Source organism: Clinocottus analis, unplaced genomic scaffold, assembly GCF_023055335.1.
Source record: "Clinocottus analis isolate CAN_PGR_092001 unplaced genomic scaffold, fCliAna1.0.p SCAF_30, whole genome shotgun sequence".
Taxonomy (NCBI): domain Eukaryota; kingdom Metazoa; phylum Chordata; class Actinopteri; order Perciformes; family Cottidae; genus Clinocottus; species Clinocottus analis.
In genome coordinates, this window is record NW_027176043.1 from 2119815 (window position 1) to 2135414 (window position 15600).

At 44.4% G+C, this 15600-nt stretch overlaps 1 protein-coding gene across 1 annotated transcript in view; it reads right to left on the reverse strand.

Moving 5' to 3' along the window:
- The window catches only part of syne3 (spectrin repeat containing, nuclear envelope family member 3), a 36085-nt gene that overhangs the window by 9868 nt on the left and 10617 nt on the right, over nt 1-15600 (reverse strand). Inside the window, exons 7-13 of the mRNA XM_068595517.1 lie at nt 12492-12628; nt 8382-8556; nt 6280-6462; nt 5022-5165; nt 3902-4036; nt 3192-3353; nt 197-369 (exon numbers count right to left, since the gene is read on the reverse strand). Coding sequence (XP_068451618.1) covers nt 197-369; nt 3192-3353; nt 3902-4036; nt 5022-5165; nt 6280-6462; nt 8382-8556; nt 12492-12628 — 1109 coding nt within the window. The remainder of the gene's footprint in view (nt 1-196; nt 370-3191; nt 3354-3901; nt 4037-5021; nt 5166-6279; nt 6463-8381; nt 8557-12491; nt 12629-15600) is intronic.

Sequence of the window (15600 nt, forward strand, 5' to 3'; positions counted from 1 at the left end):
ATAAAGTATTGATATAAAACATCATGTATACCATTAAATGAAGTGTCTGCATTAAATAAATACCATAAAAGCTCTTTTTCTTCCACTCATTGTGAATCTTGATCTCCCTGTCCCGCCCCAATGTGTAACCAGTAGAAACAACAGCAACAGCTGATACCGGAGACACAAGAATACAAAGAGTAAATACTTCAGGTACCTGTGAAGATTGAGACTGGTGTTGTACAGGGCCAACCAGGACTCTCTGAGGCGCTTCATGTCTCGCAGGATGTGGACCTGTCCCTCCTCTGAAGTCCTCTCCAAGACCCCCTGGCCCTGGACCTCCATCTGCTGCAGCTGGAGCTCCTTCTCAGGAAACTCTCCCAGGGCTCTCTGTGGACGAGGACAGGGCAGCCCTTTAGTCTTAGCTACGCACAGTGAGCGTCATGCGCTGCCACACATTGCATCACTGGACTAAAACGTGTCACAAATGAAACCAGAGTCATTATTTTCAGTCACAGCGCAACTTTGCTGGATGTCACTCGTCTGTCTGGGACTCCAGCTGCTGCAGAGGAAAACAACAAAGCAGCTCAGCCGATGGGACACAGCAGGCGGCTTCATACACGTTTGGTTTTGGAATGAAGTCTCTCCAGCAACAGTTTCTCCAAATTACTTGATTTATCTTTGTGGCATCAATGTGTAGCACAGGGGCCTCCATCAATGAGCCTGTGAGCAACCGTCACTCAGAGGGCTCGTTAGAAGAGTTCAAAGTAAAAGTCTGATGACACGATGTCATTTAACCTTTTAGAAACCGTGCAAAAATCCTCCCGCGACCATTTAAAGTCCCAGCATGCCCCGTTCAGACAATCTTTTGGCATAAAATATGTAATTTATCCATTTTTGAACCGAACGACACAGTTTTTTGACTGAAACTTCTTCCTAACAGGACAAGACTTTGTTTTATTGTGATTTTTGTCGCAGGTTCTGATTCTTTAGGTCCTAATCTTTCCATAAAGGTGTCGTATTGACGCTCCAGGAGGCTTTTTTGGGAAATTTGGCTCATATCATGCTGGATGTTCATAGTTATTATCAAAACATCTTTTAAAAGTGATTTCTTTTACAGATATACATTTTTTTAAAGACTTTGCTGAACAAATACAAAACAATAAACACAAGTATTGTAATTAATTTAGTGTTCTTACGACGACTAAAACACAAACACAGGGGAAAGAGGAGCCAAAATTGGTTCCACAGTTTAACGGTTAAAATGTTTGAATTTCTATCCAATCAAATTAACGGACACGCCTCCACCTTTCAGACACAGAATGGTCTTTTGCTAATCAGCTGTCGATCCTTTCTTTCAGGTTAAATCAGTGAAAGAGAGTAACACCGGGATGTGCACACCAGATTACACGCCGGCATCAGAAAACACTCAGGACACTAAAAGCTAAAACGTAAATATTCCTTTTGTGTCCAATAACAGAGGGTTGTGCTTTTCTTTTTTTAAACGAATCTGAATGACAAAGATGCGTCTCATTTGCTGTGCATCAGCTTCATCAAAGTCTCCAGAGACGTCTCGTGGGACTATGTGACTGGCAGCAGTCTACAGATACCTGCCTCTGGTACAACACACGGAAAGTACTTCTCTATGGCGGGATTATTACAGGAGAGACAGGAGGCCATTGAGAATAAACTCACACATCAGACTCCAGCAGTGTGTGTTGACACCTGTGCGTCCTGGTTTACCTGACTGGAAAGGGTTTAATCACATGCTTCAGGTTACATACTTCAGTCACTACACATTCCCGTTTAATGCTGGCTCAGCTGCGGTGATTCAGACCGTCACTGCTGGATAAGAGAGAAAAGGATTCTTCCTTTCCAACCTCGACACTTCATTTCCTGTCGGCGTGTCTGAAGCTCACGTATTCCTCTGGAGCAGCTGTTAAGTGTGCAAACACACTGAACCCACAGTGTGACTTTGCTGGAATGGGTTTCTCCTTCCCGGTATACTCTGGGTGTCTGTTTTCGGCTGATAAGACGGGTGCTACTTTTTTCCCCCAAAAAAGGGAAACTTTTCTGCACACAGAGGCAAACATTTGATATCCATTGAGCGGCTTTGAGAAGGGCGGGGCTCCTGAACAGGATGACAAAGGCTGCGTGTTAATGAAAGATGCTGAGACGGCAGGCCGGTCAGCACGACCACGGTCACTCTCATCACAGAGTCTCTGTGGGGTTCCCATCAACAGCCCTTCTGGTACAGAGAACAACACAAGGAAATGAAATGAGAAGAAGGGATTTGATGAAGCCAGACACCTGCAGGTCTGGAGCCCCAAGGCTCCTGCTCAACCACGAGCAGAACCAGACCGTGTACCTCGCTTCCATCTAAGAGGCAGTTTCCTCGTGACAGTGTTGGGATGAGGGCCGCAGCAAACGACCATATTACATCCATACACAGTTATTAAAGTGGACTGAGGACCTTGTGCGTGTTACATTCAGTGTGTTTGTGCTGTGAGGAGTGTGTTCATGCTCAAACTCAACCTACGACTGACTCCCACTTTACTGATCATTCCTTCTCTGGTGCGATCCCCACTGCCCGTCTCTCTCGCTCGACCACACAACCAGTGGATCAGTGGTGAGGAGGGTCGTCCTTCAATCAGAGGAACGGCGGTGCGATCCCCGGCTCCGCTAGTCCATGTCGATGTGTCTTTGGGCAAGAGACTGAACCCAAAATTGCTCCTGTAGCTGCGCCTACAGTGTGTGAAAGTGAGTTTCTCCTGTGAGCAGGTGGAGCTTTAGCTCCTCCCATCAGTGGGTGGATGATGTCATGTCGTGTTTTAGTGCTCAGAAGACTAGAAAAGCGCTGTGCACAGGTCCATTCACCATTGGCTCAGTGTTACGGGCCCTTGGACCATCTTTACTATAACAGCAAAGGTTCTGTCTGATCGGCCACAGCGGTAACAGTCTGCTGCGTCGATTTAAAACACTGTTACTATGTTCAAAGTGCAATATTGCAGTCTGCAGCGCTAAGTTAGAATAATGCACCCTGATGAAACGCACTCGCAGGCGGACACAGACCGACACCAGTGGAATGTAGATTCCTCTGTGGAAGTCAGACTGTCAGAAGGATGATTGTTTTACTGGCAAACTCATGAAACCAGGAACAGTTCAGATTCACACACACACACACACACACACACACACACACACACACACACCTCAGCTTCGTGCTGGCGGCCCTCCACGCTCCAGTCCCCCGGGGGGCAGTGAAAGGACTCCAGCTTCTGCTTCATGATCATCAGCCACTTCTCAATGTTCAGCAGGCTGTCGTGGAAGCTCTCGTGGTCTGAGATGCTCTGCTCGCTCTCCTGCACCTTCACCTGCCAGCAGAGAGAGAGGGAGAGAGTGAGAGAAAGAGAGAGAGACATCGGCCTCTTCCTAACTGCAGGAACTTGGGCTGTAAGGACGGGATGAGGACAGTAAAAGTTGACCGTGGTGCGTATTGCATCACCAGGACAACCTTGGATATCTTCACACGTGTTACTTGAAAGCAAGCCGGCCAGCTTGTTCAAGTAAAGAATGAAAAACAGAACCTGATGAAAACAATTATCATGTAAAGCGATCCTTTGTATCTATTCTTTATGATTACCTGATATAAGATTTATTAAACAGTAACAGTAAAGTGCTTTCAGTATGTTTTAGTGTCATTTTAGGAGTTTTTTTTAGATGATTATGGAGAAAATGTTGTTAAATCATATCATCACATTTGAACTGTTGTCAGCTTGTGAAGTCGCTGCTGCTGTTGGAAACAAGCTTGAACCAGAACAGTGAAGTTTCCAGACTACGAGCTAACGGAGGGTTTCGTTTCATGACGATGAGTGGCCATTTAACCCTTCGTTTACATAAAGATGGATTTATGTGCTCTCACCCTGGCGGTCTTGTGCAGGTGTTTCCATTCGGCATACAGCCTCTCCAACTGAGACCGGTTGCTCTGACTGGACGAGTCCAGCGTCTCCAGCGCCGTGATGTGGGCCTCACAGTCCTCCAGGTCCTTCAGGATCACCTGAGGACACACAGGCAACTGTTAGTTCACAAATTAACGCAAGATTAATCTGGCAATCCTTTAATGGCGTTAACTATTTGATCATGCGTTAACTGCATTTTTTTGGGGGTTTTTTTGCATTGGGAGGAGTTTATCGATTTAAATCTCTCTCAGACCTGGCGTCTCACGGCTCTCTCAGTCCGGCTCGTGTGAGGTCAATCAAACATGAAAAATAAATAAATAAGACGCAGCTATGAATGAAATACGGCGACACTGCTTTTACTTTGCGCGCCCGCTTCCGTGTTGACGATTTGAGCCTGACATGAAAGCACGTATTGTTTTGTAGCTTCTGTTCTCAACAAGCAGCTCGTCAAAAGCTTCAACAAAGCGCTCACACACCAGCAGGCTCCGCGTCCAGACTGAAAGTTAATCACGCATGTTCAAAGCTCCTGACCCCGCGGTCTGATCCATGCAGAGCACTTTAAAGCAGCATCACTTCTGGATCTTTACTCTTCTCTCAAAGAGGAGAACTTTCCTCACATCACTAGATGTTCAGTGCACTTGTGGTTTGTCCCTCACAGGGACCCTTACTACTGAACAGTACCTGTTCAAAAAAAAAAACCAGCTGTATAAACTATAAATGTATGTATGTTAACATGCTGTTGCTCCAGAGTGCTGTTACATTGTTCTGGTAACATTACTTTAAAATAAAAGCTGCAATACACTAGTTTTTACTTCATTACTGAACGGCAGCTTGAAGGTAGCCAAACACATCACAACACGACAGCAAGCGTTCACAAACGGCTATGAGGATCATTTATTTAATAAATATGATCAAACAGAAATTTTCTGATCTTTGTACCGCAGCGTTCATCTGTAACTTCTGAGAAGTCGCATGACACTTGTTCTGAACTCATCCAAATCTGCAGGAGGCGACAATAAGAGCTCAGAGCAGCTGGAGCTCCGGCAGACATTTTGAGTGGATCTAGTCTGGGATTAAACTCACCCTGAACTGGTCCGACTGGTTCTTCTTGGCCAGGATGTCGGGCTGGAGGCCGTCGGCTGCCAGCAGATGGTTCTGGAGAGCGGCCAGCTTGGAGCGTATCAGCTCTTGGGTGTCGCCAAAGTCCTTGGTCCTTGAGATTAAGCCCTGAGAGAGAGAGAGGAATCATCACGAGTGCTGTGATGCAGCCGGTCTTTGTTCTCACCGCTCCACACAGGAAGTCTGCACGAGGAGCTCGCTGCTTCATCGTATCCTTCAAACACCATTTTGTAATTAAATTTGAAATTTGATAACTTTGACTGAAGGGGCTGATAACGTGTAATTATTGAGTGTGTGTGTGTGTGTGTGTGTGTGTGTGTGTGTGTGTGTGTGTGTGTGTGAATAACGAGATGTGGTGTAATTTTTAGATTTCATCGACATGTATCGCTAACGATCGCCCGCACGAAGTATTTCATTATGAAGTACCTCATTATGAAGTACCTCATTATGAAGCACCTCATTATGAAGTACCTCATTATGAAGTATCTCATTATGAAATACCTCATTATGAAGTACCTCATTATGAAGTACCTCATTATGAAGTACCTCATTATGAAGTATCTCATTATGAAATACCTCATTATGAAGTACCTCATTATGAAGTACCTCATTATGAAGTACCTCATTATGAAGTATCTCTTTATGAAGTATCTCATTATGAAGTATGACATTATGAAGTATGACATTACCTCATAATGCATGCATGCTAGTAAATCTGCTTGAGGGTTGTCTCTATAAATGGATTAAGGACAGACTGATCTGTTTCTGCCGCCGGCGTCTTCCTGGATAAATATTTCTATCGTCTTCGTCTCTGCACAGAATGAAACATGGCCGATACTATCCAGCAGTCACACCCATTCATTCACCGCGGGCTCAGCCTGCAGGAGCAGCTCGGGTTAACCTGTTCACCCACCTCTTCTTCTCCTCCTGTATTTACCTTACAGGCATGTGTAGCCTGAAGCACCAACTCCTGTAGCGGAGTATATACTATGTTCAATAGGAACATACTGCAGTCAGCTCTTTACCAGGGATTTGATGGTCAACCTCTTTCTGTAGATAACACCTACAATATGGCGGACCACGCCTCAATGTCACACCAACACTCCGTGGGCTTAAAGGGACGCGAGACATTTGCATTGGTGTGAAAGTGGCAGTGACTGTTAGGGATAGGGCCCTCAGAGGTGATGACCTTGACTAATGGATGCCAGCAGCGTGTTCGTACCTGCAGACTGCTCTTCCTCTGCAGCAGCTGAGCGTGCAGCAGCTCTCGGTTCCTGACGGCGGCGCTCAGCTCGCCCTGCAGGCTGTCGGACCCCTCGGGACCGAACACCGAGCTCAGCAGCTCGCCCTTCACCTGCAGCAGGCCGAGGCGCTCCTGCAGCTGCACGCTGGCCTTCAGCAGACGCTGGAAGAGGAGGAGGGAGACGGAGTTACCCAGCGCATAGCCTCACCCTCGATTAAAGGCTGCACACTGTGACCAGCAGGGGCCGCCACTGAGACCGCATGAATATATTAGTGCATTTACTATCATGTTCAGATCACATCTATTTCATGCAATATTAAATATATAAACATGCACAAAGAAATATGACCATGAATCCTTAAATAAATGAGTCAAATAATCTAAATGATTATGATTATATAAATGACTGAATATAGTTAAATACCTAAAAAGAGTGTTTTTAAAAAGGCCAGATTTGATTTATTTTAGGGAACTTTAATTTCAGAATTTTACATTGGCCACTTCAAAGAAAATACATAAAAGTCGACTGAACTATAGAAAAGTAATAAAGAATTGATAAAAAATACAACTATTTATATTTATTGCGTCATGTTTTGTTTCATGGGCATATTTAAATATTCATGCATGTATTTAATATTGACTGAAAACTTCAACAGAACTTCATATGGATTTTTTACCAGAATAGAAGAATACTAGAGCGCTGCCACTGTGACGCAACTCTTACACAGGATTTGACTTTTATAATTTCAAGTCTACATGTAAAATAAATTATAAGAGTCATAAATCTTTCTGATCTTCTTTTAGAAGGGCGTAAATGTGTGTGCAGCGTCTCCTCGGTTAACCACACTGCATCCTGACAGTGCTGAGTGACATTGTTCATCCTCGTGTATGTGATTGTGTTACTGAGCACGAGAGAGAGAGGCAGAGTGAGTCCGTCAGCACTCCCGCTGCGTCTCTGATGGAACAAAAGTATGTTGCCATCGGGCTGCAGACCAATTAAAATGACTTTGTGAGCGAGGAAATTAACTGCACTAATTCCCTGGTATCACATTCGATAGCTTTATGAAATATGCATTTGACAGCGCATCAAAGATGACAGAAATCACTGGCATGTGCTGTGTGTTTAGGAAGAGCTGGAGCACATTGGAGGGATGTCTGGTTTATAATTAGGGTCCCAGCTTCAGGTCTCTGGTGTGCAGTGGAGGCTTTCAGAGGTCACTTAACACCTAAACCACCCTCGACGCTTGAGAAGCAGCACTTGCTTCTGTATTGTGTTGCATGTGAGATTTTAACTGGAAATTAAAGGGCACATATTTCCTCTACAAGGCTCTCAACATGGCGATGGCTATCAGCGCAAACACAGGCAACGATAAATAAAGCACACAGCAGCTTAGATCACAACACACAGAGGGAGAGAGGCTTCGTTCCTCCTCCATAGCTTTACAAAGATGATGGTTATTTTACGCTATATTAATGCTCTGAATGTCATAGTTCAAGTTCATGAGGACTTGAGAATGAATAGGGAGAACTTGTTAAGAAGTAGTGGCTTGCTTCTGTCGAGATACATGTACTTAGGGGTGTGTGTGTGTGTGTGTGTGTGTGTGTGTGTGGTCACGATCCGGTCTCGACTGACTAACAGAACTTCTTGCTTTTCATGGTTTCGCTTTCGGCCCTAATTACAGAGAGAGACGCGAGCCGCTAACAGCTGTTCCTCCCCCTGCTGCTTTTAGAGAACCATTAAATACATGAAAAATAGATTTGTTATTCAGCCTTTTTGATCTCAATCACCAACATGGTGCCCCTAATTTGTTTAAAGAATCTAAGTCAACATGGTGATTTATTCACACAGGCTGAGGAGAATGATTGACAGCAGACAAGTTATGTTTTTTATTAACAGTGTTATTAACTGGTATTTATACCAGAATAGCTTTGAAATCATGATTTACTGGGAGAAACCAAGCAGCATCCCCAAGTAGACCAATCCTTTGTTTTTAGATTTTAGAAATATAGAGCTCTTTGTGGGTCCATCACGACGCCTCTCACGTTGCTGTGTGATGCTTTAAGAACCAGTGTGTGTTTACCTCGATGCTCTGGACCAGCATGGCGATGTGGGAGAAGTCGGTGACCTCGGCGGAGGCCTCCAGGACCTGAGACACCATGTGGCTCCACTGTGCGTAGACCAGCAGCGGGTCCCGCAGGACGTTCCTCAGCCCGGACTCGGACTCTGAACACAGCCTCGTGGCTCTGCACTTCACACTGCGACACAAACACACAAAGACATTCAGCACACGCAACCTTACGGAGCAATTACACAACGACTGACCGGCTGTAATCAGGACTTTAAATATGTGAGACATAATAATGAAGCAAAAGATATTCACCAAAAGAAAACCTTTGGTTGAAGTAAATCTTCAACCAGCGAGAGGCTTGTGTCAAAATTCTCCACAAGTAGCTTGCATTAAAAGTTTCCTCACAGGTGTCATCGGGTTCTCTCTCCAATCAAAACGGTGCCGAGCATCAAACCTACATCAGTCAGTAACACTCAGTCTCTACAACAACTTTACACAGCATGCGGCTGCCACTGGAAACATGTCAGAAGCCCAGAGTCTGTTCATCAACAGCCACATTTATGATGTCAAGAAGTGTGTTTTTGACATTCATCATGTCTGTCTGTCCATCCTTAGGGTGCAGGGTACTTCATATGTCCCTCTCCCCAGAAACATTTTCTAGCTCCCTCCAGAAACATCCTGAGCTGAACCCGGGACAGACCAGATATAGCCTCTTAGCAGTTGGCTGTGCCCAGAAATCCACTAAAGCGAGGCCTTCAGGTGTCAGAGGAGCCAAAACCACCCTTTTAACGCCGAGCTCACTCGGAGGTCTAAGCTCCTCCGCCTTTTTCTAAGGCGAAGGAAGCTGTCCTGTCAGTCAGCCACTAGCCCAAAGCTCATAGACCGCTAAATGGAGAGCTTCGTGTCCTGGTCCAGCTCCATCTTCTCCACAGCGGACCGGTACGCGTCCATATGACCGCTGAGGCCGCACCGAGTCACCTGTCATGAACAGGTGACGCTTCTTTACACTTCTTTCTGTTGTGCCCGACCAGCACAATTGGGGGTTTTGCAGCTCTTTTAGAGGGAAGTTAAAGGCAACAAAAGCACAAACACAAGTTGTGCTTTTGTTGCCTTTAACTTTCGTCCCTCATTGTGTAAAATGTGCAATAGTCCGTCTCAAAGCAGAGCTGCTGACATAAACCTGTGTTTTTGTTTTTTCGGTTTGAAGATGTCCTTATAATTTTATCTGAAGCGTTTCCTCTTTCTTTGTTTTCTCTGGAAGTACAAAAACCACTAGTTTTACTATTTAGTACAATGATACATTGATCTCAGCAAACCTATGAGCACTATGTATGGAACTTTATCTTTGGAATAACACATTATCAAGGCACTTAGACGTATTGTTTTCAATAAGTTGCCCTACAGTGTGTTGGCCACTAGAGGCGCTGTGGAGCAATGCTGCTGCTGGCTTGGCACTGCTCCACCGTTACCTGGGTAACACATCAAGACACACAAAGTGTGAAGAGGAAGACAAAGACGGAAACAACTCAGGTTTGAAAAGCTGCTTTGCAAATGTTTTCCACGTGAGCCCATGCTCACAGAGAGGACGAGTGGACGCGAGAGGAACTTTAAGAAAGAAATCAAGCCACGTTGTTATTTATAACCGGTGTCAACGGCCTCCTGACAAAGGAAGCATTTTTCACAGGCGACATCAAGGACTGTCAAACTGGGACGACGCAGTTATTTATAGGGAGGCATATATTAAAGCCCCCTGCAGTAAAACATGCGTTTTGGTTCTTGTTCTTCGTTCGTTGTGATGTCAAACCTTCATTGTGCTGAGCGGTGTGTGTGTGTGTGTGTGTGTGTGTGTGTGTTTCACCGTCTTCTGTTGCTCCTCTTAATTCTCAGTTCACCAGCTCGAGGTACCAGCAGGGTTTATGACACGATGACTTGTTTAAAGGACAAACACTTTGGAAACCTCTCTGGAAAACAACGTTTCCACGGAGGAAAGTTCTGATAGCGCTGATGCTAATGCAGCTATGCTAACCTCTTTAGGAGCCCTGATCATTTTAAACCAACAGCCGCCTCTCGTGTCATCTCACCTGAACCTAAACCACACCCCCAAAGCTACCTGTAGCTCCTCACAGGACGCTGATCGGCTCCAGACACATGCATTACTTACTTCTTTCTTTTCTTCGTTTTCTCTATAGATTGTAAATCCCTTTGAGGCAAATTTCTCATTTTAGGCTATGCAGATGAATTGAGTTGAATTGAACTAAATTTAATCACTATTAAGATGAGTTTTTGTGTGATCTTGTGATTTGGTTCAGGTCCAATATGCTACGGACACATGAAACACAGAGAATGGACCTTACACTGAAGTAAGAGGCCTCTTTTGTCCAGCAGTTGAACAAACAATAGCTGCATGTGTATAGATTCTGGATATTTAATGAGGGAGGAGTAGTCTTTTGAACAAGCATATCAGATGGATTAGTATTGAAAGCTAACATTTACAGAGATCATAAAACTTGTCTGGAATAGCAACTTCCTTCATAGATAGGAACAGAAAAGATGTGTCAAGGAACATATGCACACAACTATTTCAATAAATACCGGCCTTGCATCCCAGGGTGAGATGAAAGATGCTGCTGCAGAGCAACTCAATGCTGCTCGACCTGCTGAGGACCAGCAGCAGAGAATGGAACGAAACCAAACTCACTGAAACTGATGCGTCTGAATCTCCAAACTTCATTTTCTAAAGGTTAATGTTTTGTACAATTACCATCACAACACATACACTAACCGTTCAAAAGTTTGGGGTCACCCAGACACATTTTCAGGCTCTTCTCAAGTTCTCTCATGGAACATCGTTCACTTTGAAGAACGAGAACAGACTGGAGAGTTTCACACGAAAGTTCTCTTTTTCTGGACATTTTGAGAGTTTAATGAACCCACAAATGTGATGCACAAAAGTTGTATAGCTTCTCTCACCAGCAGAGCTGTTTTCAGCTGTGTGACATCACTGCAGAGGGGTTTTCAAGGGCTTTCTACTCATCCATTAGTCTTCTGAGACGATGATCAAACACACACTGGAGTGATGGTAAACGAGCCTCTATACACCTCTGTAGATATTTCATTAAGAACAGACGTTTTACCACATTAACAATGTAGAGAAGGTATTTATGATTCATTTAATGTTATCTTCCTTTAAAATCAGTGCTTTACTTTGAAAATAAGGACATTTCTAATTGACTCCAAACTTTTGAACAGGAGTGTAAATCTTCCCAGGAAACTCAACAAATTATTTGGAAACTATTTGGAAATAAGGGACCCATTTAATTAAGTGTTGCCACCATTTCAAAGAACCAGAGGCAAAAAGGGCATTAATGCGTAAAGCAACAAAAGTCACAAATGGGATGCCTAATGGTTTGGGACACGTTGCAGAGCAACTTGTGCAGCTGTTTATTTTTCTTCACTTATTTTAGTCATTTCAACCAGACTACCACTTGAATATATTTACCCCTCAAGCTAAGGGAACACACGGCTCTAACTCGCATCTGAGCATTAAATATCAAAAACTAGACGTTCCATTAAGCCTCGCAAATCTCTGAAAGGAGCACTAAACGCTAAGTAGGACATCCTGCTGCAGAGAAATACAATTCACATCTGTGAGATAGTATTTAATGTCGTTTGTATTGTTAAAATGCACAAGAAGCACATTTATTGATGACCTGATTCCCAAGCACTCCTTGATGTCATTAGCAGGTAAAGTTTGAGCAAAATGTTTTTTAAAGTTGAAAACATTTCCTAAAATATTTCTTAAAATGTTTTTACTTTGAAAACTGCGTCGCTTGCTTTGGCTTGTGTTCTTCTTCTCCTCTTTCATTGACCACATTCTCAGGTCTTGGGTTTCTGTCATTCTCTGCACAGAAGACTGATCATTGTATTTATTTCATCAGTCGATCGTGGAGCCTCCCTGATGAGTAATGACTACTGGGATGGTTCTTTCCTTCCAGATTCTCTTGTATTTACTGGTTCTAGAGTACTTTTCATGCCTGAGCCTGTGTAGTCACATTCACACAAAGATATCTCCTATTTTATAACCATTTACAATACAATATACAGTAGCTTTCGGTCACATACCTCTGATGTTCTTTGACAACAGCCAGGACGCCGTCAGAAAGGTGGCGCGAGTCCTCTGAGAACCTGAAGAGCTCCTTGAGCTGAGCCTTCAGTAGCTCCACTTGGGACTCCTCCCCGGCCAGAGTATTCCTCACACCCTGCAAGACACGAACACGGGACAGGTGAGCACGAGCCACAGCAACTTCAAGGGTGCAGACTCCTTAAGCTGCTGTGTGATGTAAATGGTAAATGGACCTGTACTTGTAGAGCGCTTTTCTAGTCTTCTGACCACTCAAAGCGCTTTAACACTACATGACATCATCACCCATTCACACACTGATGGGAGGAGCCACCATGCAAGGTGCCACATCAGTAATATCAACACATACACATGTAGAGGTGAACCGGACCACCGGACCTCTGTCCATCCGTATGGATCCTGGTCCCGTGCTTCGGCACCATGTGAACCACAGACACATGACAAGATTACTTCCTTCTTCCCAATCTGATCTGATCCATGAGCCGTGACTCCGATCCATGTCACGATCTGAACCATGGGTTTTATTATCTGTTGCACTACTAGTTTAATGCCATGTGCGTATTTTAAGGACCTGAAATAATCAAAAGGTCAGCCTCATGCATAAACTCTGAGTTCGGGGAATTTGTGGCAGCTAAACAAACTTTAACTTGGCTGAAAGAACTAAAGAAATGTTAACAGCCAAAATGGCTGGAGTGAGCCAATTAAAACAGAGTAATAAAAGGTGCCATGCCGATGTTTTGACGGCCCCTTATTCTGAAATCCTAACGGTCTCCCTGTAACAAAAATGGCTACTTAGCATGCAAAATGATGTTAGCTTACCGTCTGGTTGATTTATTTGTTTCCTACTAGAGTGAAGGCGTGACCCGCCCTACTTTTGATTAGCTTATCCCCATGTTTTCAACCCAAGCCGGGGCAATCTCGCTCCTCATGCAGAAACATAGCCAAACCAACCAATAAAGGCAGCCAGTGAGACTCAATCAGAGCCGGAGTCGTGGGTCAGGACCAAACGTAAAGGTCTAATGTCATCATTCTGTATAATAATGAGCCACGTTGCTGCAGTAGGAGAGTGGATTTTTGGGAAAACGGGCTGTCAGATGGATGGGACATTGTTCAGACTGTTGGGGTTTTGGTACAATGGCCTGTGGTAACAATAGGGAGTTTCTGTATTATTACTTGTACAGTCATTGGACCAAATAGAAAGGAACTATATCCTCATCTATGACTGATGTATAATGGTCAAGAATACACTTTGAATTGCGACAAACATTTAACAACAAAAACTGCTAATTGAGGCTCTTTATATGTTGTGACTACAGGGCTGAGAGTGGGAGTAATCGTCTTGGAATAATGCCTGCAATACGTCAAAACAACAGCAGGTTTTCCTGCTCTTCCTATTCTAACGCTGCATGAAGGCAGCATGACGCCACACAGTTACAGAAGTTTAGTTATTCAGCTCAGGAAGAAAAAAAAACTTAGCATGCACAGTAGTCATTTTTGCACTTTGCACATTGGAAACAGCAACATTAATGGACCCTTTCCCACCTTCCTGTGTCTCAATGCCACGCTGATACTATATAGTGCAGAGTTCTGACCTTGAATACATGAATATCTACATGAAATAATTGCATCAAGCGCAAACAAAAAATGAACTTTGTGGCTTTGAAGCGTTTAAAAAGTGTACTTTGAGACCTTCTTGGTCTGTGAGCTGTCTCTTCAGCTTTTTATTTTAAGGCTACAGACCTTTCTCTTGGGGATATTTTGGCTTGCATAGCAGGAGGAGCAACAGGTGCAACTAACAAAAGAAACAATGACTCTGCCTCATTTAGAAATACACAATAGCAAAGCACCGGAAGTGGCTCACAGCCTGCCGTCGCCCGCGGTGGACAGAATGACACACCTGCAGATAATGAGCGACAAGTAAGTTTGCTTCAGGTGTCACAGAGAACGCGCCCGCGCTGTTATCACTGGCTGCCTGCTAACTGGCAGAGCTAAAGGAAACGCAGCCACAATGACTTGTTATCAGCCGCAGCCGCGATTAGCCGGCTATGACACATCTGTGAAGAGAGTCCGCTGAAAAGCACAGCTGTGCTTATATGAAAACTGCATTCTTTCCAGAAAATTGACATGCGCGCTCATGAATTATTAAAACACACTTATTCAATAAAAGCACACCACCGAATTATATTTAAGGTGAGGGCCATTACTGAAGAATGTTCTGTAACTGTTTGGCATTTCTATCCAGCGCTTCTTCATGCAAATTCTCACAAGTACAATAATTCAGCTACAATGGCACATTTGCAATGTAGATAAACTGGAGCTGTTCACAACCCACTGCACGTCCAAAACTGAAAGTAAAAAGCCCTCGGAGCGAGGTGACAGCCTGTCAAGAAGGCAGCGGTTGACAGACAGATGCCGTCGGATCGTTACGCATTCCAGTCACGCCCAACCAAAGCAGCTCCACAGGTCCACAGGAGCAGGACGCTTCTGTCTCCTGCTCAGCCTGCCCTTTAGCCGTCACACGCTGCTAACGTGTGCATGAAAACGTACGAGAGCTACACTCTACGCTTGTCACGTTCAAGCCCACTTCTCTGCCACACAGTGCTGCTCATCAATCTAGGCCAGACAAAGAGATGGATGGACGTCGCGGTGTGAGGGACACACACAGAAATAATAATGGGACTGGGACTCGGCCACACCTCTCTGAGGCACTCATGCAGTGGATCCACTACAGCGAGAGAGCAGCCTCACTGACGGGCCGTCAGATTGTGTTTCCAGTGTGAGAAAGGTTGTAAAATATACTGTGATGGAATCCAGTCAAGAGTCATCATGTCAGAACACAAAGTATCTGCTCTGGAACGGGCGAGAGGAGGAATAATGTTTATGTCAAGAGGACAGCCAGCGAGAGAAGATATCAACAACACAGAAAATAAGACCACAGAGAAGAATGGATAACAGAAAGGAAGCGAGCAGAGATGGGGAGGACAGATGGAGTGCAAACACATTTGGTATTCTGGAAATGAGCGAGGATTCAAAGAGTCAGTTTCAAAACTCGGCCCCTTTGTTTCTAAAGGTGTCAGAAACTGACATATA